Source organism: Phodopus roborovskii, unplaced genomic scaffold, assembly GCF_943737965.1.
Source record: "Phodopus roborovskii unplaced genomic scaffold, PHOROB, whole genome shotgun sequence".
NCBI lineage: Eukaryota > Metazoa > Chordata > Mammalia > Rodentia > Cricetidae > Phodopus > Phodopus roborovskii.
Genome location: NW_026126540.1, coordinates 34,383,005 through 34,410,707, shown reverse-complemented (window position 1 = coordinate 34,410,707; position 27,703 = coordinate 34,383,005). Strand labels below are relative to the sequence as shown.

General features: G+C 43.9%; 1 protein-coding gene across 5 annotated transcripts in view; it reads left to right on the top strand.

The window, feature by feature from the left end:
* The window catches only part of Hipk1 (homeodomain interacting protein kinase 1), a 56,389-nt gene extending 38,488 nt beyond the window's left edge, over positions 1-17,901 (top strand). For 3 of the 5 annotated variants that reach the window (XM_051198887.1, XM_051198888.1, XM_051198886.1), the window contains exons 11-17: positions 610-752; positions 1,312-1,491; positions 2,119-2,325; positions 4,681-4,922; positions 7,553-7,683; positions 16,167-16,452; positions 16,760-17,901. In XM_051198887.1, the coding sequence (XP_051054844.1) occupies positions 610-752; positions 1,312-1,491; positions 2,119-2,325; positions 4,681-4,922; positions 7,553-7,683; positions 16,167-16,452; positions 16,760-17,580 (2,010 nt within the window). In that variant the 3' untranslated portion in view covers positions 17,581-17,901. Of the gene's footprint in view, positions 1-609; positions 753-1,311; positions 1,492-2,118; positions 2,326-4,680; positions 4,923-7,552; positions 7,684-8,519; positions 13,748-16,166; positions 16,453-16,759 lie in introns of those variants that run through there. The other 2 variants (XM_051198891.1, XM_051198889.1) reach the window with 1 other exon arrangement.
* The last annotated feature ends 9,802 nt before the right edge of the window (positions 17,902-27,703 follow it).

Sequence of the window (27,703 nt, the reverse complement as noted above, 5' to 3'; positions counted from 1 at the left end):
TACCTTTCAACTTATTTAAAAAATTTTTGCTCATTGACTTACTTTTTAATTATAGCATATAGCTATAAATAATGTTTTTAGTTCTTTTGCTGACATCAGCTTATTTACCAAAGGATTTGGTATTTGGTCATCCATGTCTGCTGCATTTTCTACCCTTCTAATAAAGGGAACAATTCTGCCCTGTACTTATGGGTCAAATTGATCTGTTATCCTATCTGATTGGCCTTCAAATTTTAGAATTTCTATTTTTTTTAATCCAAAGAGAGTCCTCTTAACTCTTTCTAGGGCTGTATTTTATAGTTTTTTATTCACCAGGGTGTACCTGAACGTTCAGGGACCTTTGTGTTTCTTAGTACTCTGCTGGTCAGGTTATGGTGATAGCCAAAGGAGAGCAGTTTGCTTCTTCTCTTCTCTGTGCTATCTCTTTTTTTTTTTCTCTCTCTCTCTCTTCCTTTTTCTTTTTCTTTTATCTCTGCAAGTTAACAATCTACTTTTTTTTTTTTTTTTTTTTTTTTTTTTTAAGATACACATTTTTCTTTCATCTGAAAAACAAAATAAAAAACTAAGAATGAGTCAAGTCTGGATCTTTTTATGTATGTTTTGTTGCAGCAAGCCTGGCCTGGAGGAACACAACAAATTCTCTTACCTTCAACTTGGCAGCAGTTGCCTGGGGTAGCTCTACACAACTCTGTCCAGCCCACTGCAGTGATTCCAGAGGCTATGGGGAGTAGTCAGCAGCTAGCAGACTGGAGGCAAGTACCCTGCTTCTCTGGGAAATGTGTATGGGCAGGATCCTGTGGAGTAGGAATAATTGATATGAAGAGACTAGAAAGAAAATTAGATTTTTATATTTGAAATCCTTTGAGAAAAGGACTCATCAGGCTAGAAAAGAAGTCATAAGAAAATTTGAAATGTAGGAAAATGCAGGTTCTGTGGTCGAGAATCATTTACTTCATATTTAAACAAGGCCTTAAGTGATTAGAAAGAGGCCAGGCATTGGTGAAGCACGCCTTTAATCCCAGCACTCTGGAGTCAGAGGCAGGAGGATCTCTGAGTTCGAGACCAGCATGGTCTACAAAGCTATCTCTAGGACAGCTTCCAAAGCCACAGAGAAACCCCTATCTCAAAAAACAACACAAACAAAAAAGTGATTAGAAAGAACATAGTGTGATCTTAAACCCTTCTAATCCCAGTGACTGATGGTAAAAGTAAAACGCAGCAGTGCTTGGTGTCTTAATCTCTAATACCTGTTTGTTCCTGGTTTTCAAGTGGTTTGGGGAGTCACTCTTCTGTTTCTTTATGTTGGGACAGGAATGCCCACTCTCATGGCAACCAGTACAGCACTATCATGCAGCAGCCATCTTTGCTGACTAACCATGTGACGTTGGCCACTGCTCAGCCTTTGAATGTTGGTGTTGCCCATGTTGTCAGACAACAGCAATCTAGTTCCCTCCCTTCAAAGAAGAATAAGCAGTCTGCTCCAGTCTCCAAGTAAGTCTCTGTTAGAGCTTATGGTTAAGACTTTGGGAGTTATAGTGTCCACATTCAGCATGTTGTAGTATAGGTATTTTGGGTATGAAATAAGTGACTGCCAAGTTGAGCATGAGCTGACCTTTTCATGTGGGCAGGCACGTCCTCAGTATAATCATCCTTTATCTCTGTGTCACTTTGAACCTGGGCCACCTTTGTATTGTTTTGCTTTTTTGTTACATTTACTGTTTGTGTGATGTGGTATGAGACTGTGTGCTTGTGATGCACATGCCATGGCAGATGTATGTAGGTCAGAGGACAAAGTACAGGAGTCAACTGTCTGGCATTGAACTCAGGCTTGGTGGAAAGCACCTTCACCCACTGAACCATCTGGCCACATGTTTCATTTTTCTGCCTACTTTTTTACAAGGTGAAACTTAACCTGTGGACAAAAGTGCATAAAAATGTAAGTTCTTTTATAAACACTAGTCAGAATTAGAACTTCGATAATTAAATATATTGTCTTAATGATCAGAAAAAAAAAAACCCAATAAACAGAAAGCAATTAGGAGGTCAAAAGAAAAGATGTACAGTTGGGAGGGTAGGGTAGGGGACCAAATAGTCTTAACTTGTGAATTTTTCCTACAGATCCTCTCTGGAAGTTATGCCTTCCCAAGTTTATTCTCTGGTTGGGAGCAGTCCTCTGCGAACCACATCTTCTTACAATTCCCTAGTCCCTGTCCAAGATCAGCATCAGCCAATCATCATTCCAGATACCCCCAGCCCTCCTGTGAGCGTTATCACTATCCGCAGCGATACTGACGAAGAAGAGGATAACAAATACAAGCCCAGTAGGTAAGCCTGGCAAATGGTTGCCCTCCATTGCCTTCTGTGACTGGTAACGTCAGCATACCCTTGGTCTTTCACTGATAGCTTTATTCAAGGGCAATTTTGACTAAAAAAATAAAAGAACAATCAGAAAAAGTAATTAAGTATGTCAGTCAAACTTAGAAGTTCTGGAAACTGAGCCCTGTCAAGTTTTCTGTAATGTTATTTATCAAATAGATCAGTCTTCTGACACATTAGAGAGGTTTGATATAGTTACTCTGGCTTGAAATGCATGTTAAACCTCAGACATGGTCCTTGCCTTCAAGGCTATCTTAACAGAGCCACAGTAGACTCTGAGAACAGTTCATTGGGATAAATAAGGTAGATAGATTACTTGAAATTCCTATCTTAATGTGGGAAGGCTTTGTTGGGGAAGGTTGGACCCCTCTTCTAATATGGTCTGAAAGCTGAAGAACTTAAATATCAGCTTTTCCCTTTTATCCTAGCATTTTTGCAAGTGTATTAGTTACTTTTATGTTGCTGTGATTGAATGCTGTGACAAAAAGCTACTCAGGGGTGTAATGATACATTTTGATGTAGAATTTCAGAATGGATAAATATGGCCATTTTATCGTGGTGGAAAAGATATGGAAGCTGGAACATGAATCTGGACTGATAGGAAACTGGCTGATCACACTTGATCCACAGAGAGAAGCTAGGAGTGAGGCCAGGCTATAAAATCTCAAAGGCTGCACCAGCGAATACTTTCTCTAGCAAAGCTCCACCTCCTAAGGGTTCCATAAACTTCACACACAGTGCCATCAACTGGGAACCAAGTGAGCTTATGGGGGCACGCCTCATTCAAGCCACATCATCAGATCCTTAACTAGGTGGTTTACTGAGGGGAACCAGTAAGTTAAGGAACTGTTGGAATGGCTAATGCCTTGATCTGTGTTAAGTTCTTCATTGAGCTTTTAGTGTTAGGTATAACCTTGATCTATGATTCACATGTGAAATTAAATTAAGAGACTTTACAGAATTATAACTAGAGTTAAAGTTCTATTATTTCTAGGTGTGGTGCCACATGTCTTTAATCCCAACATTCAGAAGCCAGAGGCAGACAGATCTCTATAATGAGTTCAAAGCCAGCCTGATATATATTGCAAGTTTTTGGCCAGCCAGAGGGCTACTACACAGTGAGACCCTGCCTTTAAGGGGGGGAAAGAGGGGGGGGCTGGAGAGATATGGCTCAGCCGTTAAAGACTAGGCTCACAACCAAAAACATAAGGAGGGGGGGAGACAGCTATGCATAAACAAATAAGTAAATAAAATATTTATATTTATGCTCATGTGCCTATGACTTTGGGTGCTTATGGAGGCTGAAGGAGGACGTGAGATTCCTTGAAGCTAGAGTTGCAGTGTTCATGGGCTGCCAGACTTTAGTACTGGAAACTTAACTCTAGAAGAGCAATAAGCACTCTTAATGAACCATCTCTCCAGCCTGCTAAGTAAAGTTTGAATGAACTTAGAGAAACAAAGTTAGGAAGCATTTTGGGCTTTCAATTCAAAAGGACTATATGAATAATTGTAAACTTGCAAGTCATGTTTTGAAAGAGACTATTGAACTGATTTGGGGAAGAGAAAAAAATCAACCTGGAGAGGGAAAGTGATAGAGTAATAGCAAAAATTATATATGAGGTATAGCCAGCATGATTTCGTTGACTAAAGCCAATCCTATTAAAGTTAAAAAATAAGGAAGCTGAAGATAGGAAAATGAGAGTCATGAAGGAATCTTCCCCCCCCCCCCAAAAAATATAGTGAAAGTGGGCAGGGTAGTACAGTAGACACCTGTGATTCCAGTATTTGCGGAGCAGAGGCTGGAGGATTTTGAGTTTCTGGTCATGCTGGGCTACATAGCAAGACTGCCTCAAAGAAACAACAAAACCTATTGTGAGACGTTAGATTAAATTGTCTAAGGAAATGATAAAGGAGAAAAAGTGGTGCTTGCAGAATATTATTGAAAGAACTATGAATGAGAACAGGCAAGAGGCAACATGGAGTAGTTGTGGACTTCAAAACCGTTGTGTCCTGGGTTTGAGTGCTGCCTTTTTACCATTTATTCTTTGTGTAACCTTGCATGAATTCCTTGACTATGTTTTAGTTTCCTTATTTACAGAATGGGAATGGTAGTGCCTATCGTTCAGGGTTAAAAAAAGATTCCCTGGCTAGTGTAGTATATGAAAACAGTGTCTGATGCAGAATAAATACTTTTTGGCCATTTGCTGCTGGGGTTACTGTCGTCGTTGTTAGGAGAGAACCACAGACCATGTAGGACACATTGCCTAAAAGGGCAGTTATAATTGATTTTTTTTTCCTCCTCAGCTCGGGCCTGAAGGCGAGGTCTAATGTCATCAGTTATGTTACTGTCAATGACTCTCCAGATTCTGACTCTTCCCTGAGCAGCCCATATCCCACAGACACTCTGAATGCTCTCCGGGGCAACAGTGGGCCACTTCTGGAAGGACCTGGCAGGACTGCCACAGACGGCCCTGGCACCCGTACCATCATTGTGCCTCCATTGAAAGCACAGCTTGGTGACTGCACTGTAGCAACCCAGGCCTCAGGTAAGTAGGATCTTAGCAGTTAGAATTGAATTTTCCTTAGGTGTGTATATTTTTAATATTTAGTAATACTATGCCAGTGGTTAAGATTAAGCATAGACTTGAAAAGTGCTTAATTCTGAAATAAGTTCCCTGTAATAGGAAAGTTTATTTGCATCATTTTATCTTCCTACATGTATTTGCTTGGATTAATATGAAAATGAGGTTGTGTTTAGTGTCACTCTAGTGTTTTAGATATATTCACTTCTGGTGGGAAAAAGTTGAGAAGATGGATCTTAACTAGCAGGAAGAGAATCTAGTAAGCAGTTTGGCCTGTTGCAGGTATTTGGATTTGATGATTTAAAATAGCAAGGGCTTGATAATATTAAAGATGACTATGACCTGGAGATGAGTTAGTGTTTAAGAGCGCTTCCTGATCTTCCAGAAGGCCTGGATTTGGTTCCATCGTACCCACTTCAGGTAGCTCTAGGGGAAACAACCACCTTGTGGACTCTGGACACTGTCAATCATAGACATACATACACATGCATAAAAGTAAAATCAATCTTTTAAAAATGACTTTAATATGCCCTTTAGACTTTTAGTCATAGCAGTGATGTTTGGTTAGTTTCATTTTTACCCAATTAACTCCGCCAATTTTGCTATTGGGTACCGGTCCTTAATTTAGCTGTTTAGTTGTGCAATAACAAGTTCTGATTTTATAACAGAAGCTTGCTTTTACTCATATGACTTCCCACTGCAAGTATTTCTGGTTGCTAGACTTGCATGGATCCTTAGATCAGGACCTTGGAATTCTTAGCATCCTATCAGAAGTTTTCAGGAGACAAACCTTTCTTAACCTCTAGAGAGAGGCCCAGCAAAGGTTAGGCAGTAGCTTCCCATTGGCAACTTTATTGCAAAGGAAGGTTTTTGTTTTAATTTAGGCACAGTGGCTGGGCCCTAATCTATTGCTATTTCAGCTAACTTTGCAATTCCAGTTATCTACCTGTTTCTCTAGCAGCTGCCATAGCTAGCCTGTTGGGAATCTGTTTCCACAGGCACTGGCTCTGTCACTGCTGCTAAAAGTAGCTTTAAACCTCTCTATTCTGTTTATAAACAAGACTTGCGATTCAGAGGCTGGGGTGAAAGCCTGCAAGCCCAGAGACACTGAGGAGCAAAAAGCTACCCTTCTCTCCTTGCTGGCATCTCCAAAAGCCCTGTGCGTCCTCTTCCCCCAAACCAGAAAAACCTGTGCCACTCCAAATCCATCCTACTACTTCCTGTGTCTCTCTGTCTCTCCTGGATGCCCTCTAATGCTCTATGGTTAGTTTGCTTTCTGTCAACTAGTTGCTAACTCAGCCTCCTGACCCATTTAATTTAATTAACACAAATGCAAACTCAGGGTTCACATTGTGTGATATCCCCCAACAGAAGAGGAGGGATGGCTTTTGGTGTTAGATTAGCTATCTGTGTCTTACACATAGTGTTTGGCTATGGATTATACTACTTATTGCTTATAGGTCATAAAAGGGTTCTGATTTAAGAACTTGTGTTAAGTCAATGTGCTCTTCTGTAGAGATAGTCAGCTGCCTTGGAGACAAGGTTGAACATGCGGATACCAGGTTTCTGAGTATAATTATTAGGACTTATGCATGAACAATATTAATCCCTAATAATATAGTCCACATTCCAGTTTTCCTACTGGGAACATATAAGGAAGCCAGCTTTTATATTCTAACACCCTTTAATTTCTTAGAGTGTGAAGGCAGTACATACCTGTTGTAGAACATTAATTTAAGGTGTGTTACTTTTGTTTATGCTCTGGAACATTTATTTAATGATCAAAAGATGTATTTGATTAAATACAATGTACCTGTGGTCAGGAGGCTGGGTCAGCAACTAGCTGCCAGGAGGTTTAGGGAGGAGCCAGGTGGATAAGGGGTTATAGGAGGGGTGAGAAGGAGCGCAAGGACTTCTTGGGAGGGGGATAGGGGAGGAGGACATCAGGGGTCACCAAGCCACACAGCTGCACAGCAATCCGTGGCGTAAGAGTAAGATTTACAGAAATAAGAACAGGAAAAGCCCAGAGGCAAAAGGTGAATGGGATAATTAAATTAAGAAAAGCTGGCAAGAAACAAGCCAAGCTAAGGCCAGGCACTCATAACTAAGAATAAGACTCCTTGTGTGATTCATTTGGGAGCTGGATGGCAGCTCCCCAAAAGGAATAAAACAACATACAACACATACCCAAAGGATAGACTTTTGCCTTCATCATTGACCCTTTGGATCTTTAAATATTCTAAGAATTACAAATGTCTTTCTGAGCTCCCCATTGTCACTTCTTATTTAACCCATTCCTATATAAAACTGTAGGTTCATTGGAGATATAGAATGTTTCCTCTGTATTTCTAGTGTTTCCTTGTATGTATTAGGAGATTAGATAATTTTACTTAAGTAACCATTTAAGGATTTTTGTGTACTTTGTGACAAGACAGAAAAGAAATGAATAATGCAGTTTATTTTGTTCTGGCACAAATGTAATTGAGGGGAGTAAGGGATACTGAGACCTTAACTTGTGCAAACTACAGACAGTTGTGGACTTAGGTGATTCTCTAAGGTTAGGGCAATGATGCTAACCCTTGACCCCTTTATAGGTCTCCTTAGCAGTAAGACCAAGCCAGTGGCCTCAGTGAGTGGGCAGTCATCTGGATGCTGTATCACCCCCACAGGGTACCGAGCTCAACGAGGGGGGACCAGCGCCGTGCAGCCACTCAACCTTAGCCAGGTAAGCGCTAGGGGCTGCTACCTTCTGTTTGAGTTCTCCCCTGTTGTTACTCTCTGGAGAACCTTGCTTCTGGCTGGACTGCTGAATAAAGCCAAATGAAGCTCCTTTTGTGTTCTGTGGCCTGCGTCGTACCTGCATGTGCTTCGTCTCTTCATTTGATCTGTGAGTGTGTTTGTGATGTACTGCTCCACCATACTTGCTTTGGGACCAGATTCTCTTCATCTCTAGGCCACAGATAACTTGAGCCTTGTATGAGAAGTCACTTGAATTAGCTGGTTCTAATCTTGCCTGTTCCTAGAGTTGGGTGTATCCTGCCCTGCCATGTGATCCTCTGATGGGGTAGTAAGGGGTACTCTATTCCATTTCTGTTCCCCTTTTTCTCAACTAAACTTTGGTGCTCGTGTGATATCAGAATGAGGGTTTAGCTTTGTTGGGAGAGAGTAGAAAACACATGCAGGTGCAAATGGAAATTGAGATAGTGCATGTACTCCAGGTTCCACACTTTAAAAGGGCTGTGGTGAACTTAGAGAGGAGAGCAAAAGACAGCAAGAAAGGTTAAACAAACCACTGATTCCAGGAGAGGGTGCGTTAAGTTTCTAACACTTCTCTCATACTGTCATACTTGTGAGCAAACTGTTGCTTTCTTGAACAGAGTTAAGATCTGTTCTTCCACGAGGCAGAGGCATAATTGACTATCTTCTAACAGCATCTATTGCCAGGTTGGGGGATTCTTTTGCAAGGCAGTCCAGAAACAGTACACGTCAGAACTTCAAGGTCTTTGGTGCTATGAACTAGGGTAACCTCAAGGTTCCTCATTCCCTTCTTCCTCCTTCCAGAACCAGCAGTCATCGTCAGCTCCAACCTCGCAGGAAAGAAGCAGCAACCCTGCTCCCCGCAGACAGCAGGCATTTGTGGCCCCGCTCTCCCAAGCCCCCTACGCCTTCCAGCATGGCAGCCCACTGCATTCGACAGGGCACCCACACTTGGCCCCAGCCCCTGCTCACCTGCCAAGCCAGCCTCACCTGTATACGTACGCTGCTCCCACTTCTGCTGCTGCACTGGGTTCCACAAGTTCCATTGCTCATCTTTTCTCCCCCCAGGGTTCCTCAAGGCATGCTGCAGCTTATACCACCCACCCTAGCACTCTGGTGCACCAGGTTCCTGTCAGTGTTGGGCCTAGCCTCCTCACTTCTGCCAGCGTGGCCCCTGCTCAGTACCAACACCAGTTTGCCACTCAGTCCTACATTGGGTCTTCGAGGGGCTCAACAATTTACACTGGATACCCGCTGAGTCCTACCAAGATCAGTCAGTATTCTTATTTGTAGTTGAGCACCAGGGAGGCTTCATGCTGCCTGCTACTGGCCCTGAGTTCTTAATGGGCTCTGGTGAACATCTCCATTACCTTCTCTTGAAAGTTCCTAGCCAGCAGCCCATTCTGCAGGGGTCCACTGAAGCAGAAGGCTTTTCTCTAGGGAACCGCTCTCAGTGTTGACTGCATTGTTGTAGTCTCCCAAGTCTGCCCTATTTTTTAATTCTTTATTCTTGTGACAGCATTTTTGGACTTTGGAAGAGCTCAGAAGCCCTTCTTCTGCAGTTTCCGAGGAAGAACGATCATTCTGAAGCTACCCTCTGATGTATATTCTGTCTCACTGACTTGATTTCTAGAAATGCTTTTAAAAACAACTGAAGACCTTCTTTACTTTGTTTTATTAAGATTGCTGGTCATAGGAAAAATGCTGATAGAAGGATCTGAAATCTTGTAACAGATGAGAAAAAGTCATTACTTTTGTTTGTTTAAAAACTAAGACTTCTTGCCTTTTATTTTAAAGCAGCTTATACAGGGCTGTACTTTTCCTGTCAGGCATTTCTCCTCAAAAGTTGATCTTTGCTAATGGCACATTGAAACTTAACATGATTTGGTTATTTTTTCCATGTTGTGTTTCCTGATTGGGAAGTTATTAGTACTTTTGGCAAAAATGGCTAAGTTTGCAGTTACTTTTGTGTTCATGGCAGAGTGGTGTTAAAAAGGCAGCCCACCACTTGGCTAGGATCTGTGCCCACCAAGGACTCTTTTAAATGAAGCACCATGAATTCCTTCTTAGATTATTTTTTTAAAGTCCTCTTTCTCTCGGTGGTTCGACTTAAATTCTCCTACTAGAAAAGCCAGTGTGGTGGATTTTTTGTTTGTTTTGCATACAATAGTGTGCAGAATCTCTAGGATGAGATACTGGCACTGGTGAGCTTTGCCTAAGATTTCTATGAATTTTCAATAACATGCCTCTGTGTTTTCCTCATCTCCCCCTTCTGTTTCATGTGACTTATTTGAGAGAAAAGCTAGAGAAACTAAAAGCAGTTGTGTATAGCTTTTCTACTTTAAAGTAGCTTCCTTTGTATGCCAACAGCAGATTGAATGCTCTCTTATTAAGACTTATATAATAAGTGCATGTAGGAACTGCAAAAAATATTTTAAAAGTTTATTACTGAATTTAAAAATATTTTAGAAGTTTTGTAATGGTGGTGTTTTAATATTTTGCATAATTAAATATGTACATATTGATTAGAAAAATATAACAATTTTTCCTCTAACCCAAATTGTTATTTGTAATCAACTGTGTAGTGATTACACTTGAATTGTGTATTTAGTGTGTATCTGATCCTCCAGTGTTACCCCGGAGATGAATTATGTCTCCATTGTATTTAAACCAAAATGAACTGATACTTGTTGGAATGTATGTGAACTAATTGCAATTATATTAGAGCATATTACTGTAGTGCTGAGTGAGCAGGGGCATTGCCTGCAAGGAGAGGAGACCCTTGGGATTGTTTTGCACAGGTGTGTCTGGTGAGGAGTTGTTCAGTGTGTGTCTTTTCCTTCCCCCTCTCCTCTCTTCCCTTATTGTAGTGCCTTATATGATAATGTAGTGGTTAATAGAGTTTACAGTGAGCTTGCCTTAGGATGGACCAGCAAGCCCCAGTGAATGAACCCCAAGCTGTTCGCTGGGATTTAACAGAACAGGTTTAGTAGCTGTGTTGTGTAAATGCATTGTTCTCAGTCTCCCTGCCAACAGTGAAAAATCAAAACAGCAGCTTTCCTTCTTTTTTTCTTCCCCACTTAAACTGGAAACACCTTTCTTGATAGTTTAGGACAGTCACACATACAATGAAGTCTAGAATTGTAGCACATGGGCTATTCTTCGCCCTCATCATCTCCTGCAGCACTATCTGCCCCAGCCCCCTCATTATCCTTCTCTTGGGCAGTCATGTCTTCACCGGCTTCAGAGAACTCCCCCTCCTCCATGTCCTCACCCACACACCAGTGCACAAAGGCCCTCGTGATCTAGGCTGTGGTGTTGCTCAGCATGCACACAGCTCTCTGGACCTTGGCTAGGTCTCCACCAGGCGCCACAGTGGGAGAAGGCTGGCAATTAATGCCCACCTTGAAGCCAGTGGGGCACCAGTTCACAAACTGGATAGTATGCTTGGTCTTGATGTGGTGGCAATATCAGCACTGACATCTTTGGGAACCACATCACCACAGTACAGCAGGCAGCCCTGTGTTTACCATGGCGAGGGTCACGTTTCACCATCAGGTTGGCTGGCTCTAAGCAGGCACCGGTGATCTCTGCTGGTGGAGCAGCTCTTCCTTCTTTACTGCCACTTCTGTCCTGTTCCATTTTGGACCTTTAGCTCAGCTCTCATGGAAGCATCCCCTGTGTGGCTTTCTCACTCTGCCTCAGTACCTGGCTTCTGTAAGAGTTCAGGAAGCAGGCGAGAGTAATGAAGCCAGTACTTAATATGCTTATTTGAAAGTATGTGCAATTACTTAGGATGGGATTTCTTTTTCTCTTTTCCCATGTGGTAGCTCTTTCTGCGCATAGGTGATATTACTAGTAAACTATTTGCTTGCTTGTTTTTTTTTTTTTTAAGGCATATAACAGATGTGTTAATACCAAAGAGCCTGTTGTATTGCTTAACATGTCCCCATACTATGAGGAGGGTTTTCTAGAACGACTCGTGACAAGAAGCTCACAGAAAGGCTTCTGAGTCAGTGAAGAATATTAAAAAGAAACCAAAGCCTCTTGAATCACCAAGGTTTTTGAGGTTTCTTTGTAACAACATGTACATTCTTGGGGCCCTTCAAGCTGTGAAGTTGTCCTAGTATTCAACTCCTCCATGGATTTGGGTCAAGTTGAAGGTATTGAGGATGAGGACATTCCTGCCCATGAAGGATCTGCAGGGAGAAGGTTAACCCTAAGCTACAGATGTGTTCCACCTGAATTGAAAATGACATTTGAGTGATAATTCTAGGATTGGTTCTGTATAGAGATGGTGTTAGGGAGGTGCAGGATGGAGATGGGAGATTTCATGGAGCCTGGTCAGCAAGCTCTGGACCAGGTGAAACACTGAGGAGCTGTCGACGAATTCAGAGTTTCTTCATCATGGGGAGTAAGGTTTTCCAGGGCAGGGCAGGTAGTCAGTACAGCCTGCCAGGAACATGACCTATTTTCTTTTTCTTTAATTATTATATTAAGCTCTGCATTCAGCAATCTGTTGGTTGAGATAACCACAAATTTATTTGTGTAGTTTGTCACTAGTGTTAAACAATTTAAGTCTCTGTGTGTGTGTGTATGTGTGTGTGTGTGATATCTTTGTGTCTCCTTTTCCCCAAGCATTCTGGTTTTCTTGTTTAAATACAGTTCTAGTTTCTAGTCAGAACATTTTTGTATCTTATCTTTCCTCTACAAGGACAAAATTTACTGTTTTTGTAGGAATGAGATGCAGGGAAAAAACAAACCAACCCCCACCCTGCCCCCTCTTCTAATAAGCAGTTTCTGTAGATGGGAGTCTTAAGTCCATGGGAGAAGAGAATGCCCAAGCATCATCACCTCTAACATCAGACTAGCAGTGTGACTTACAGACTTTGAGGTTCAGTCTGCAAATTAACATTTTACATTGTCCAAGATAACCCTCCCCTCTGCTGAGTGGTTTTACATTCATTCTGTCCTGGGGCTTAAACATTGACTGCCCTGCTGGCATGGAAGGAAGCCCTATGAATAATATAGTGAGTAGCTGACCTGGGTCAGCATTGCCTGACCTTGAACTTGCATTTCTGGCTTCTCCCTTTCCAGTTGAGGGGAAATGGAAAGGGTTGCATGGAACCACGCAGGCACACCAGGACACGTAATCACTCCAGAGTTCCTAGTCGTTCCTAGGAGTTGATTAGTATTGTCATGTTCATCTGAAATGCCAACCCTAGGAATAAGAACCCCATATCAAACAATTCTGGCCATTCAGCCTGCTTTTGAGGTTGCTCACCCACCATCCTCCACTAGAGGGGCTTAGCTTGACTGCCCTTAGCCAGGCAAGCACAGTAAAATCTGTGTTTTATTCTGCATTCTTATGCAGAGATCTATTAGTTGAGATGGTTTTTTTTAGGATAGGAAATGAAATTGCCTCTTAGTGACAGGAATGGCCGAGCCTGCTTTGTATTTTGACTTTTTTTTTTAACTGATGGATGGTGCAGCATGTCTCCATGTCTCCATGGTTGTTTGTTGCTAAACTTTATATAATGTTGTGGTTTCAATTCAGCTTGAAAAATAATCTCACTATATGTAGCAGTACATTATATGTACATTATATGTAATGTTAGTATTTCTGCTTTGAATCCTTGATATTGCAATGGAATTCCTACTTTATTAAATGTATTTGATATGCTAGTTACTGTGTGTGGGTTAAACTTTTTTTCCTTTCTCCCTTTCCTGGTTGTGTGCTTCCTTTTACAACAAGCTTCTAGAAACAGGTAGTTCTGAGAATTACTGAGCTATGTTTGTAATGCAGGTGTACTTAGGGAGTATGTAAAATAATCATTTTAACAAAAGAAATAGCTATTTAAAATTTAATACTAACTATGGGAAAAGGGTCCATTGTGTAAAACATAGTTTATCTTTGGATTCAATGTTTGTCTTTGGTTTTACAAAGTAGCTTGTATTTTCAGTATTTTCTACATAATATGGTAAAAAGTAGAGCAATTGCAATGCATCAATAAAATGGGTAAATTTTCTGACTCTGGCTGTTTTTACTTCCAAGTTAGGACATAAAGGTGATCAATAAATGGCATCTTTGTGGAGTGACTACACATTCTTTTTGAAACTCTAGCTGTAGGGGTTCTGGCCTTTGTGGGCACTTGCATACATACATACATACATACCTACACAGACACATAAAAAAAATCTTTAAAAACAAGGAGAACCTCTGATCAAATTTCTCTTGATTCCAAAGTGAACAGAATTTCCTCCTGAAAAGAAAGAGGAATTTCTCTAGATTAATTACTTGGAGGCCCCTGAGTAAATGATGTTTACTTGACTTCTTTTTTGATGTATGTTCCTAACTTTACAGTGGCCAGTTAATTTTCTTTGGGCTAATTTGCAGTTCTAGCTGGTTAGAAACGAGAAACACTGTGTCTGGAGAGAAGGGTTAGCAGTTAAGAGTGTGGACTGTTGCAGAGGACAGGAGTTCAGTTCTCAGCAACCATGTCAGGCAGCTCACAGTCTCCAGGAACAGTGCTCACAACCTCCTATAATTCAGCTCTACAAGATCTGATGGCCTCTGATCTCCACAGGTACTTGTATCACATGCACATTCTACATACAGCCACGCAAAAGTGTACATAACCTTAAAAGTCATAAAGTTGTAAAGAAATGAGAAATACCCTACTGAACTCTAAGAGAGATGACAAATAATTTGTTCTCTCCCAGTGATAGGAAGCTCCGAATGTATTTGTTTTGGTTTAGAAGGTGCAGAGGACTTTGTAAGTATCTTTTCAGGTTACTCCCCTTAAATCCATGAATGTAAATTAGTTTGTCCCTGCTGCACCCTCCTGCTTTGGCAAGGGAATACCTGGAAAGCTATGTTGAATAGCTCTCAGGCCCTCATTTAACTGCAATCCACCACTCTGCCCCCAATAACAAAAGCACTTAACAGCCTCATGTTTTATTGTTGATTTTTATATTTCTTTCCTTGGGCTAAATCAGAGATTTGATACTCTATAGGGAGCCCTGTATTTTAAAGAAAAACTAGCAAATTCCATCCATTTGGCTTGCTTGGGTTGAGTTTTTCCACTTGGGGTACTTAAAGTCCTACTCTGATTTCCCCTATTTGTCGTGAGAGATGGCCCCAGGTGCTCAACACAAGGTGGCGCCAATGAGCTATAGAAATTTGACTTCACTTTGCCCCCCAACCCCCACCCCCTCAAACCTCATCTGTGTTTCTGGCTTCACTGAACAAGGCAGAGAATGCTTTCTGTTATTGCTGGAGAAGGGGAGGATCAATGAAGGGTGTCGGGTTCTTACTAAGTCAGCACTGGGAGCCCTCCTAAAAGAATGGAGTTTGCCGAGTTGTCCTGGGGTCTCAGCCTCCTGCAGTTCCCTCCCTTCCGCTGTGTGACAGCTCAGAAGGCCTCTCTGCCTTCAGATTACCATCTCTTCCCCTTCCCGAGGAGCTTACAAACCTAAGCTGCTGGTGGTTAAGGCTTCTGGCCACTGTGCAAAGGGGCCATCTGTGTTTGATCAATCCAGGCGGGAAGGAGGGGGTGGGGGGTTGTAAAGAGACTGAAAGCATTCCAGAGGAGTGAGAGACACTCAGAGATCAGAAAGAGGAGGTACCGCCCCCACCCCGCCTCCAAAGCTAACGGACTGGAGGGAACGAGGCTGAATGCACACTCCTACTCTGGCCCCACTTTAAGGCTGCCATGGGGCCCAGCGCTCCTCTGTTGGTTGTCGTCTTTTTGTCATGGACGGGACCCCTTCAGGGACAGCAGCACCACCTTGTGGAGTACATGGAACGCCGACTAGCTGCCTTAGAGGTGAGGGATTCCTTTCTCTTCTAGCCTAGCCTGGAATTATTCTACATCTGTCAGTGCAACTAGTTGTCAGGGCTCTGGGAGTGACAAGATCGGGCACTGTTAAAAGGCTGCGGAAAAGTAAACAGCTTAGTAGTGGGGAGCCTCCTAATTACAGACTCTGTTTCCCCAACATCAGACAATTGCATAGCAAATAAATGCAACACTTTCCCCTCGGGATTAGATGGAATAAGGGGACAGAGTGGAAATGAGAATCGGGCTGCATCTCAGAACTGGCTGGCTGTAGTGTTGAAGTTTCCCAGGTAATCTGCCTGCAACTTCCTGTGTCTTCCCGGCACCCCAATGTCCACCCCCCCTTTAAACAGTTTGAAGTCTGTAGAGTCTTTATTTCCTGGAGGCTCAGATCACAGTGCAGGCTGAAGGACTCTTATTTAGGTGAATTAAGCCTGGTTCCTTGGATGGGTTACTGCCTGACAACTAGTCTCCTTTGCTTTGGGAGCAGCAGGGGCCATTGGAGCCTAACTGAGTTTACTCCCTTTCCCGGTCTTTACTCCCTTGGCTGGGCCTCTGCTTGCCTGGAAGAACTCTGCAAGCCCGCCCTCTCCCTGACTCCCCATTCCTTCAGGAACGGCTGGCGCAGTGCCAGGACCAGAGTAGTCGGCAAGCTGCTGAGCTGCGGGACTTCAAGAACAAGATGCTCCCTCTACTGGAGGTGGCCGAGAAGGAGCGCGAAGCGCTCAGAACCGAGGCAGACACCATCTCAGGCAGAGTGGACCGTCTGGAACGGGAAGTGGACTATCTGGAGACCCAGAACCCAGCTTTGCCCTGTGTGGAGCTGGATGAGAAGGTGACTGGAGGTCCTGGGGTCAAAAGCAAGGGCCGAAGAAATGAGAAGTACGACATGGTGACAGGTAAGTGATGTTAAAGAGGCCCAAACAGTCTCAGAACTCCTTTTCCCTGCTTCTCTTCTCCTTGTCCAAAGCCACTGTGGCTCTGTCTTCCAGAATACGTTTTGAGGAAACCCCTAATGACAAGTCCACTGAGAATTTTTAGAGGCCCATGCCTTATTGGTGACCCCATCTCTTAACCCTCCATGAATGGACATGCCCAGGGAAATGTCTCCCTGTGATCCAGATGGCCCACCTTGGGGGAGTTCCTGCTATAGATATTTAACTCTTGGCCTCTGTGTCCCTCTCCTGTGCTCCTCTTCCCCACCAGACTGTGGCTACACAATCTCTCAGGTGAGGTCACTGAAGATCCTGAAGCGGTTTGGTGGTCCCTCTGGTCTGTGGACCAAGGATCCGCTGGGGCCAGCAGAGAAGATCTACGTGTTAGATGGCACACAGAATGACACAGCTTTCGTCTTCCCAAGACTGCGTGACTTCACCCTTGCCATGGCTGCCCGAAAAGCTTCCAGAATTCGGGTCCCCTTCCCCTGGGTAGGCACAGGGCAGCTGGTGTATGGTGGCTTCTTGTATTATGCTCGAAGGCCTCCTGGAGGGCCTGGAGGGGGTGGTGAATTGGAGAATACTCTTCAGCTGATCAAATTTCACCTGACAAACCGAACAGTGGTGGACAGCTCAGTGTTCCCCGCGGAGAAGCTGATACCCCCCTACGGGCTGACTGTAGACACATACATTGACCTGGCGGCTGATGAGGAGGGCCTTTGGGCTGTCTATGCCACTCGGGACGATGACAGGCATTTGTGTCTAGCCAAGTTGGATCCACAGACGCTTGACACAGAGCAGCAGTGGGACACACCGTGCCCCAGAGAGAATGCAGAGGCTGCCTTTGTCATCTGTGGGACCCTATACGTTGTCTATAACACCCGCCCTGCCAGTCGGGCCCGTATTCAGTGTTCCTTTGATGCCAGTGGTACTCTGACTCCTGAACGGGCAGCACTCTCTTATTTTCCACGTCGATATGGTGCCCATGCCAGCCTTCGCTATAACCCCCGTGAGCGCCAGCTCTATGCCTGGGATGATGGCTACCAGATTGTCTACAAGCTGGAGATGAGGAAGAAAGAGGAGGAAGTGTAAGCAGCTTATGCTTTTGACTCTCCTTTCCCTCTCACATTTATATTCTTATTAGATCTCCTGCTGTTCACTCTTCAAATGAAGGCCAGTGGTGGCTCATATCCCCTCATTTTTAAATGGTAACCAAATTCTCATAGTCCTTTTGTTTTATGCAGAACTCCAGATCGTAAGGAATTTTTAAGAACTAAAACCAAATCTTCACTCCTCCTCTCTCCTGCCCTGTGTCCACAAATTTTAGTCCCTGACCCAGAGCCCTGACCTTTGGATAGCAGTGTGACCCAAGGAGACATCTTTGCACTCCTTCAATCACCCCTCGATGTGGGGGGATGGGGCACCCCCGTTTCACTTTGTATGGCAACATTTTTCATTAAAAGGAAAACCCACCATTCCTCCTGTGTGTGTTTGGGGTAGCCCTCAGATCAGATCAGAGTGCCTGTGACTGTTTTCTTCCTGCTGCCATGTTAGGGATTGGCTGGGCTCTGCTCGCTCTCTTGGGAACTTCTCTAGTTACATATTTTACTGTGGGGCGCTTTAGGAGGCTGAACCAAAGGCCTCCCCCTCCACGCCCACTGTACTCCACAGCAGCCACACAACCTCTGACTGCTGGGCACTGGAGCCCAGGGCCAGGGTTTCCAGTTCCAGCTCTTGGTGGATTTTGAATCAGAAAGTGGATCTTACTGGCTTTGAAGCCTAGTGTAGAAACCAGCCTGCAGCACACAAGTGAGTCTCACCTGCAGTGGATCCTGTCTCCAAGCCCAAGTCCCCACACTCCCACCTCCAGCACTGGCTCGTCCCGGGTCTGGGTTGCACAATCCTTGGTCTGAACCACTCGATTTTCCTGCTGCCGCAGCGTCTGCGGTTTGGGCAAGGAGGAGGGGCAGTGACCATCCCAGATGTTGGTCTCACCAGTTCTTCAACATATCCCCTTCTCTCCACCCTTGTCTGCCCATCCTCCTACTCTAGTCCTGGAAGCCTACTGAAGTCTGCCCTGGAGTCTTGGAAACTTAACCCCTGCTGGTGTAATACCCTACCTAACCTTATGCACCAGATTGTAGGGGACAATCTAGAAGGAGGAGTTCTAGGCTTTGGACTCTAGTCTGGGGACTCTGCTGGTCTGTGCATGATGTCCATTTCCCAGGCCTCATCCCCATGCTCAACTCCATCAGGCTGGCTGAATGGATGCCCTGGCTTCTGTGGGGGCATTTACCTCAGGCAGCCCTCTGGATTATTTACCAGGAGGGAAGGGGGGACAGGAACACAGCCTTCTCTCCAAAGTATAGCCCTCCTTCCGCCCCAGGATGGGGTGGGTCAGGCAGGGCCTGGGATCCTCCCTTTGTCTTTCTTCTCTCCTCAGGCAGAGCTGCTCCTGACGTAGGTTGGTGAGGGAGAAAGGCAGCCGAGGCACCTCACAAAGGCGCTATTGTAGGGAGCCTGACGAGGGAGGGGGCTCTCTCCCATTCAATTCTCTCCTAATGTGGGGCTGGCAACAGTAATCACTGCCTGTCAGCCCATAGAGGGGTCTGCCCACGGAACATCTGGCTGCAATGCAGGGCACATAGGAGGGTTGCGGAGGAGGGAGCTCTCTGTGGAGGTCTGGAGAGCAGGACCGGGGGATGAAAGGTACAGTGTGGTGCCGTGGCAATGAGCATGTGTAATGTGCTCGGGCACCTCTCTGCTTGACTGTGAGTCTGAGCAACACTGTGAGACCATGGTATTGCGTGAGACTGCGTGTGCACAAATGTGTGTGTCTATTAGGCTGAGTGCATGCAACTGTATGGGATTCTGTGTGTGAGAAAGACACTGTTGTGTAACTGTATGCATGTGTGTTGCCACATGGCAGTAGTACTTGTCTCCTTCCTGGTGTGACTGTGTGCCTGGAGGGAAACCAATGCAGGGTGGGACTGGGGCTGTGGGGTTTTGTTGATATAGGAGTGGCTTTTTGATAACCCAATGGGAAGAGCTCAGATGGTGTATGTAAAACAAGTGCATGGATTGTATTTTTAATGCTTCACCCATTTCCTGCAGACTGGAACCCCCTGTCTCACACATCTTTCTTTGCCCAGAATCCTTAATGGGGAGAAAAAAAAAAAAAAAAAAAAAGCACTGGCTTTTGCTTTTTGTTGATTTGTCTTAAAATTTCCTTGGAAAGGGCAGAGACCGGGGCCTTGCCGCTTGGTCTTTTTTTTTTTTTTTTCTTCTTCTTCTTCTTCTTTCTTTTCATTTTGGCTCTTGAGCAGTGGCTGGGGCTATTTTGGAAGTCTTTCAGAAGGTGAGGCGTACTGTGTGGGCAGATCCTGTGAACTGACCAAATTTGTTAAGCTAAATTATCTGCTGCTCAAGGAGATAGTCTTGGCAGCTGAAACCTGTCAAATCAGCCTAACTTACTCCATCCACTAGACCTCCCAGGACTTCCCTTGGCTGAAACAGGCCAGGACCTCTTGTTGTTGACCAAAAGAGCCCAGAGGGCAAAAGCCCTACTGGAGAAAAAGGAGGTTGAAAACCCATAGAGAAGTTCTACATCTTTCCCCAACCTCAGGCCAGAGGATAGCCACCCTTAAAATCTGGGAAGGGCTGCAGCTCTGGAGACACTGCCAACTATTGGTTGAGCTGTGCTCTGCCATCATGAGTCAGGCTTGGGAGGACCTTCTCATCCCACCCCAGGCCCCAAACTCCCTGCCTTACCATGCAAGCTCTCCTTGTTTTCGCTGTGCTTACCTCCTTGGTGCCCGCCAGAGAAGCTGAAGAGCTTGTCTGCCCATGTTAATGGAGGTCCATGAGCCCCAGGTGGTGGGGAGAAGCTGGACAAAGACGGAAGGATGACACTGACTCAGCTGTCATTGCCTCCTCTGTGCTGGGCTCTGAGCTAAACAGGAACCAGAGCCCTTTCCCTTGCTCCCTCCTTCAGCCTCAGATTTTCCAGCAACCCCCCCCCCATTTCTGTCCTTGTACAGGCACCTGTTCCTGAGGTTTCTCACAGCTCTCTATTTGTCTAGCTGGCTTAGTTCAAAACACGTTCATTTTGAGAACTGCTGCGACTGCTGTAGTGTTCCTTCTGGCCTTTACACAGGGCCTCTAGGGCTTTCTATCTAGCCGGGGTGGCTGCTTTGCTGCATGCTCTTGGTAAGCCTGCCGTGTCTTCAGCTAGGGGGCAAGACCTGGGATCCCCTTGGTCCCAGCAGCCTGGGAGAGGATACCATGTCCTCTGCTACAGCCACCAAGGCTGGTAAGCACTCCCCCTATCCCCCTTCTCCCTTTCCTTCCATTTCTTTTGTGTATAGGTGTGTCTTGTCTGTGTGTATACCTGTGCACCAGTTACATGCCTGGTGCCCACAGAATCCAAAAGAGGGTGTTGAATCCCTGAAAGTGGAGTTCCAGATGGTTGTGAGCAGCCATGTGGGGACTGGGAATTGAATCCAGGTCCTCTGAAAGAGCAGCCAGTGCTCCACTGCGGAGGCATCTCTCTCCACCTCTTTAATGTCTACACTCAGAAGGCAGAGCTTCAGAGATTAAGTCTTTATTTATGGATTTAATAACCATACAGAAGAATGAAGCATACATGCCGGCATATCATCTAAAGGGCAGCGGAATGAGACAGGAAAAAGGAAGTGCTCCCAGCCCTAGCTCACCAGAACTACTAATGGCCACCCACCTCTCCAGGATAGTCCACAGGATCTCTGGGGTCTGCCCCTTTGAATATTTGCCTCTCTGAGAATAGACTCCCTGACTCCTGAGCACAGCTGTGATGCTCAGGGAGGGACAAGTCAAGTTCTCTTTTCTGGGCCTTTTAGAAACGACAGGTCAGAGAAGTTAGATCCAAGGACACTCCCCCTCTAATTAAAAATGCCTTCTCTTTGGAGGCACTTTTGTGTGCTACAGGGAGATGAGGAAAGCCAGACAGCGGGCCAAAGTGGACATTTATAGAGAAGCAGGCAGGAAAGAGGGGCTGGTCAGTGTTCATAGGCTGCCTGCAACCATCCCTGGGGGTGAGGGACAGGATGACACACATTCTGCCTCATAGGTCCCACAAAATAAGTCCCTTCATGTCCCCTTGTTTAGGTTTGTTGGCTTTAACTCAGTGTGACTGGGTTTCTGTTTCCTGCAGTCCAGTGACTTTTCATCTTCATCTTATCTCCCAACCAAAACAGTTGTACCATGCCTGAGCTACTGGGAAAAGAGCTGTGCCCTTGCAGGAATTTCTTCCCTGAGTATAACCCAGGAAGCATACAGAATAATGAAAGAACCTGTGCTAGGCCCATGGCTCTTAAGCCAAGCTTCATTCAAGCCATGCTTCCTCCATAATACCTTCCACATGACCTAGTCACTTACTTCAATTCATTCATGGCGGTCACAGTTTGGATCTTTAAGTTTTGTTTCATTTTACGTGCATGGGTGTTTTTGCCTGCATGCTTGTCTGTGCAGCACTTATGTGCTTGCTGCCCTTGAAACCAAAAGAGGCTGTTGTACGCCCCTGGAATTGAAGTCGCAGAAGGCTGTGAGCCACTGTGTGGGTTCTGGGAATTGACACCAGATCTCTAGAAGAGCAGTCACTAAGCCATAACTCTAGCCCATGTAGTTTGCATATTGAATACCCCTGCAAAGTGCTGAAGGCTTGGTCTCCAAGGAGTTAGTCCTTGGAGACAGTTTTGGGCTCCTAACCCCTTCATCTCTCTTCAGGGCCACTGTAGGAAGCACCTTTCCTCCAGCACATGCTTCCCCACATGATGCTCTGCCTTGCCACAGGCTCAAAGCAGCCAGGCTAACTTATCATGCACTGAAGCCTCATCTATTTGATCAGCATGACTAGACCTAATACAATAGTGTTGTCTTTCCATCCCATCATTTTAATAGGCTCACAGAGACTTCTAATCAGTTATAAATGCTCAGCCTTGTTTCTCTTCACCTACGTTCTTCTGTATGTCCTACTTGTGTCTGGCTGGCTGGCAGCTATCTGTCCCCAGGAATTTTCCTCTCTCTCTCTCATTCTCTTCTTTCTTTTCTTCCTGAGCCCTAGATTCTTCCTCCTATTCTCTCTGTCCACCAGCCCCGCCTACCCCTCTGCCATCTAGCTATTGGCTATTCAGCTTTTTATAGCTCAATCAGGTGCCTTAGACAGGCAAAGCAACACATCTTTACATTGTTAAACAAATACAGCATAAACAAATGCAGCACACCTTTACATAGTTAAAGTAAAAGCCACAACATTAACAAATGTAAGATATCTTTACATAGTTAAAATAATATTCCACAACATTTCCCCATTTTTGTATAAATAAAAAACAGGGCTTCAACCCTAACATAATAAAACTATACACAATAAGAACAGTTATCAAGGATTACATTTACAATATCTAGTCAGTTTGTATTTGGCAAATTTAGAGAAAATACCCCATTATTTAAACCTATCTTGGCGAACCCAAAGTTTTGTACCTAATTTACCTTCTATTATAACTGAGGAAAACTGTAACTATAATTACCTAGTCTTCAACTCCATCAAAGACCCCAGAAGGAGATAATATTACCTGAGTAAACAGGAAGTGCAACACAAGCCACTTCCAAAACTCTAGAAATGACAAAGACATCTGGCTTGACAGTCACCCAAGGTTCCTCAGCAACACTGGAGCATCCATCTGCAGCCTACAGGCCTAGAATACCTGGCACACTATTCTATGAAGCAGGAATTTTGAAGGACTGTTCTACCTTGTCTTGGCAGATTTTGGCAGTCTTTTCCCTTTGTGTCCTGCTTGTCCAGTTTATACAGCATACTTTCAGCAGTCAAAGCAAGGGCAGTTTCTTGTCCAAATGGCTAGCTTTGTCTTATTAAAAGCAAACTCCATGTGGAGGTTCTTAAATGCCCATCATTGGTACTGCCAGGAGCAGGCATGCCTCTTGATCATGAAAAACCTGTATTAACAAATCATTTTAAATGCCATATTCTGTAGGTGTTTGAAGCATTTGAAGAGCATCTGTGATAGTTTTTCAACTCTTTGCTCTTTGGGGGCCACCACTCAACTCCTAAATAAATCACAGGGAGTCTTTATTCTTTCTTATGAATGCCTGGCCTTAGCTTGGCTTGTTTCTAGCCAGCTTTTCTTAACTAAAATATCCTGTCTACCCTTTGCCTTTCTCTATTCTATGTACCTTTCTTTACTTCTTACTCCGTGGCTGGCTGTGTGGCTGGCCCCTGGCTTCCCTTTTCTTGCTCCTTCTTCTATTTATTCTCTCTACCTAGCGTCCCTGCTTATCCTTCTCCTGCCTAGCTTTGGCCATTTACCTCTTTATTTAGACCAATTAGGTGTTTTAGACAAGCAAAGGAACACACCCTCACAGAGTTAAACTAATGCAACATGAAAAAGTGCAACACATCTTTGAATCATCAAGCAAATATTCTACAGAATAAACAAATGTAACACATCTTAAACTAATATTCCATAACAATCTACCTATCTAAAATATATCCATTTAACCTTGAAAACATACTTAATATGACCACAAGTTTGATTATTATAGATGACTAACTACTAATCTGCATTTTGTTGTTGTTGTTGTTGTTGGTATGAGTACTCTGTCTGCATGTATCCCTGCATGCCAGAAGAGGGCACCAGATGCCATTACAGATGGTTGTGAGCCACCATCTGGTTGCTGGGAATTGAACTCAGGACCTCTGGAAGATCAGTCAGTGCTCTTAACTGCTGATCCATCTCTGAAGTACCTATACATTACATTTTAAAATGAGCTGCATAAGCACAATACCCCAAACAGAGCTGAAACATATAGTGTAACAAAAATAATTTTAAATTTGTATCAATATACCAAAATTGATACAATGTAAAATATTTGAGGTTAATAGTTGTCTTTCTATCCTATATTCGTATATCCACCCAAATGATGGCAAACATTCATAACCCACCAAATGACCAAAACCACCCGACCCCACCTCTTGGGATGTGGGTATTGTGTTCTCTAGCCTGCTGCCTGTTGCTGGAGGACAATGACATCTTTAGGGGACCCTGAGAAAATTGACATCATGGTCAAGTCCTGGAAAAACTAGTTGTAACATTTGTTCTCCATCTCAAAACGGTTCCCATGCAGAGGGGTCAGCATTTATACATCACTAGTCTTGTAGTTTTTCTTGGTTTATTTCTTTATGTCTGCAGCCAAGATTTTCAAGAGGTCTCTGCCTGGTCAAATCTGATCTCTCTTAATCTTGAAGGAATTCACAACCTTTCATTTCCTGTGGAAACAAAAGCAGAATCTCTTAAACCCACACAATGCATTTCCTGAATTCCATTTAAAGTTAAGACATCCTTAAAGTATCTAGGCTGGTTTAATTCAGCAGTCCCTTGTACAATTCTATGTCTCTCAACAGCTTCCGTTCACTCAACAGCATTCAAAAAATTCAAAGTCAACACATCATCATACAGGATCCATCATACAGGATCTGTATTTCTCATCTTTACGTGTCTTTTTTTTTTTTTCTTTTATATTACTTTACTTTCTCATTACTTCATTATTTTTAAACTATTTTTTCCTATGACTGTCTATACCCATTTTCTTTTCTTCCTTAAGCCTATGTACATTTTTAAACACACTGTAACCTATTTAGAGCTTTTGTTTTGTTTTTGTTTTTCCTGTCTGGATCTGTCTTCACTGCATGTTTCTAGCCTTTTTTGACCAAGTGATCCAAATTTTAAACTGCTAAACGTCTTTGCACTGGTGACTGGCTTTGTCCAGCTGTGGTCATGAAAGCTGAACTTTACCGACAACCCACCCCCACCCCCTACCCCCGGAGCCTGGCCAAGAGCTGCATTCAGCTGGGAACTGGGTGTAACTGGGAGCTTCATTCAACTCATTCAACTGCCCCACTTTTAGGAAGTTGATGCCTGCAGTGTGGCAGGCTAAGTTTTTACTTAGCTTTTTGTTTTCATTTAGTGTGTTGACACCATCATTGGTGTCAGAGAACCTTGGGGAGAGTTTCAGGTCAGATTCTGCCCTCTAATACAAATTATTTAAATCTATATAAAAAAAAATATCTACTCAGTGTAGGATTCTTACTGTGGGGTAAAATACAATACATGCAAACTCAGATGGTGCAGACAGAATGTGGTGGATCTCAGTTATCATCTCCTTTGGGCAGTTTTTCCGATCACTTCCACTCTCAGGCACACAGGGTCAGGTACCTCTGCTATGAGCATCTATTCACTCAGCTGTTATCACAGCTATTTGGTTCATCTTTGTGTCCTCAGAGCCTAATGCAGAGTCCAGAGAAGAGGATCAGTAAGTACTTACTGAATAAAAGACTGTTTGTATCTATGTATCTAGAATTCACAATACACTGTGACCCTTTGGGAAGAGTTCCCAGAGGATCTTGTGTCCCTGGAACTCAGAACCTGACTTGGGAGTGGTTCATAGTGGGCTAATAATCAATACTCTTGAGTTTTTGTTCAGTTAGACAAAGACAATCAGCATATACACATTGAAAGTGATCCCAGTCCAACTGCAGGGCATCCCAGTCTTCCCACTGTGGTGGGATCTCAGGAGAGACTAGCCTGTCTGCCCTGAGGCTCCAAGGGAGGGAAAGAGTGAAATGGCAGAACACAATGGGAAGTGTTGGGGCTCTGGAGTAGTTAAGCCCGGCTTCAGATCACTGCCCTTCCACTTGCTAGAGTGCGACTTTGGAGCAAGTTATTTCATCTGCGTCTCACTTCATCTATGCAGGGGACGCAATTCCAATGTGACAGATTGTCATGAGAATTAAATGATCTCCGTGGGGCAGTGAGTCCAGTGCCCTACACAGAGACATCACTGTCATTTTGTGTAGAGGCTTTGAAAATAGCAAAATGTTCATGGTTTTCTTCTTTGATCCTCACAATAATCCCAGGAGACAGAAAGGTCCTAAGAAGCTAGGAACTGTAGGAATTAATTTGTTATACAAAGATTATGGCTGATAACCATGGGGACTGGAATCTGTCTTGAAGGCAGTGGAGTGGAGTATAAACAGCTGGAGATGTAAGCTTGGGTTGAATTCATATCTTTCCTTCAACATGAGCTAGCCATGCACTTCTGTACAAACTACTTCCCTGAGTGTCAGTGGGTATTTCTTGTCTCAGAGATTGTTTGATGAGTAGATGAGCTAGTATGTATTAAATACCCAGCAGAGCACCTAGTAGGTGCCCAATAAATGTTCATCCCCAGGCTTATGTCACTTGCTGCCTTGATGCTGGACAGTGTGCTTGTGGCCACCTCTGTGTGGCATTTATTATAAACCATCTGTTTTGAACCAATGGCTTTCAAGCTGCCATCCTCCATTTACACATTGGTCTGTCCAAAGATGGTACTGTGCCCACCACTGATGTCTGTAACAGTGGAGTTGATGGCATTTGGCACCAGGCATCAGGGAAGAAAACAAGGCAGGTCGTAGTATGTCCCATCTCTGTGCCTACACCAAACTCTGCCAGAGGTGAGTGTGTGTGTGTGTGTTTGTGTGTGTTTGCAAATGCGTGAGCACTTGTGCATGGTTTAGTTTTATATTTTTTTAAATCTAGCTTTTCTTATCTACAACATTTTGTAAGGCATTTCAGTTGTTTAGCTTGTTTCCCTGTGGTCATCACTATTGACTTTTCTTTTTTAAACTTAATCCTGTTGTTGGTTTGATATGTTGATGCTATTGTAGTTGCATTTCATCTTACATATATTTATTATTGTCCAGTTGGACTTGAGTTTTGTTTTGTGGCTGCAGAATTTTTGTGTTTCAGACCTGAAAACCCATGCGGTTATCAAATTTAGCTGTTCTCCATCTATTCCTTTTTAGAGAGAGTTAGTAGAGAAAGACCACATAGTTGGAATAAGATGGCCTTTCTTTTTTTAAAATGAATTTTAACTTATTATTGTGTGAGAGAGACATATGCATGGTGTGTGTGTGTGTGTGTGTGTGCTCTGGAGGCTGGAGGACAACTTTTGGGCATTGGTTCTCTCCTCTCACCTTGGTAACATAAGGTCTCTTTTGTCCCTGAAAGCTTCTGTTGATTGTCTTTGTTCCCCTCTCATGTCACCATAGGAGTGCTGGGATTGCAGATGACAACACCACAGCCAGAGATCAAACTAGGTCATCGGGCTTGTGTGCCAGTTG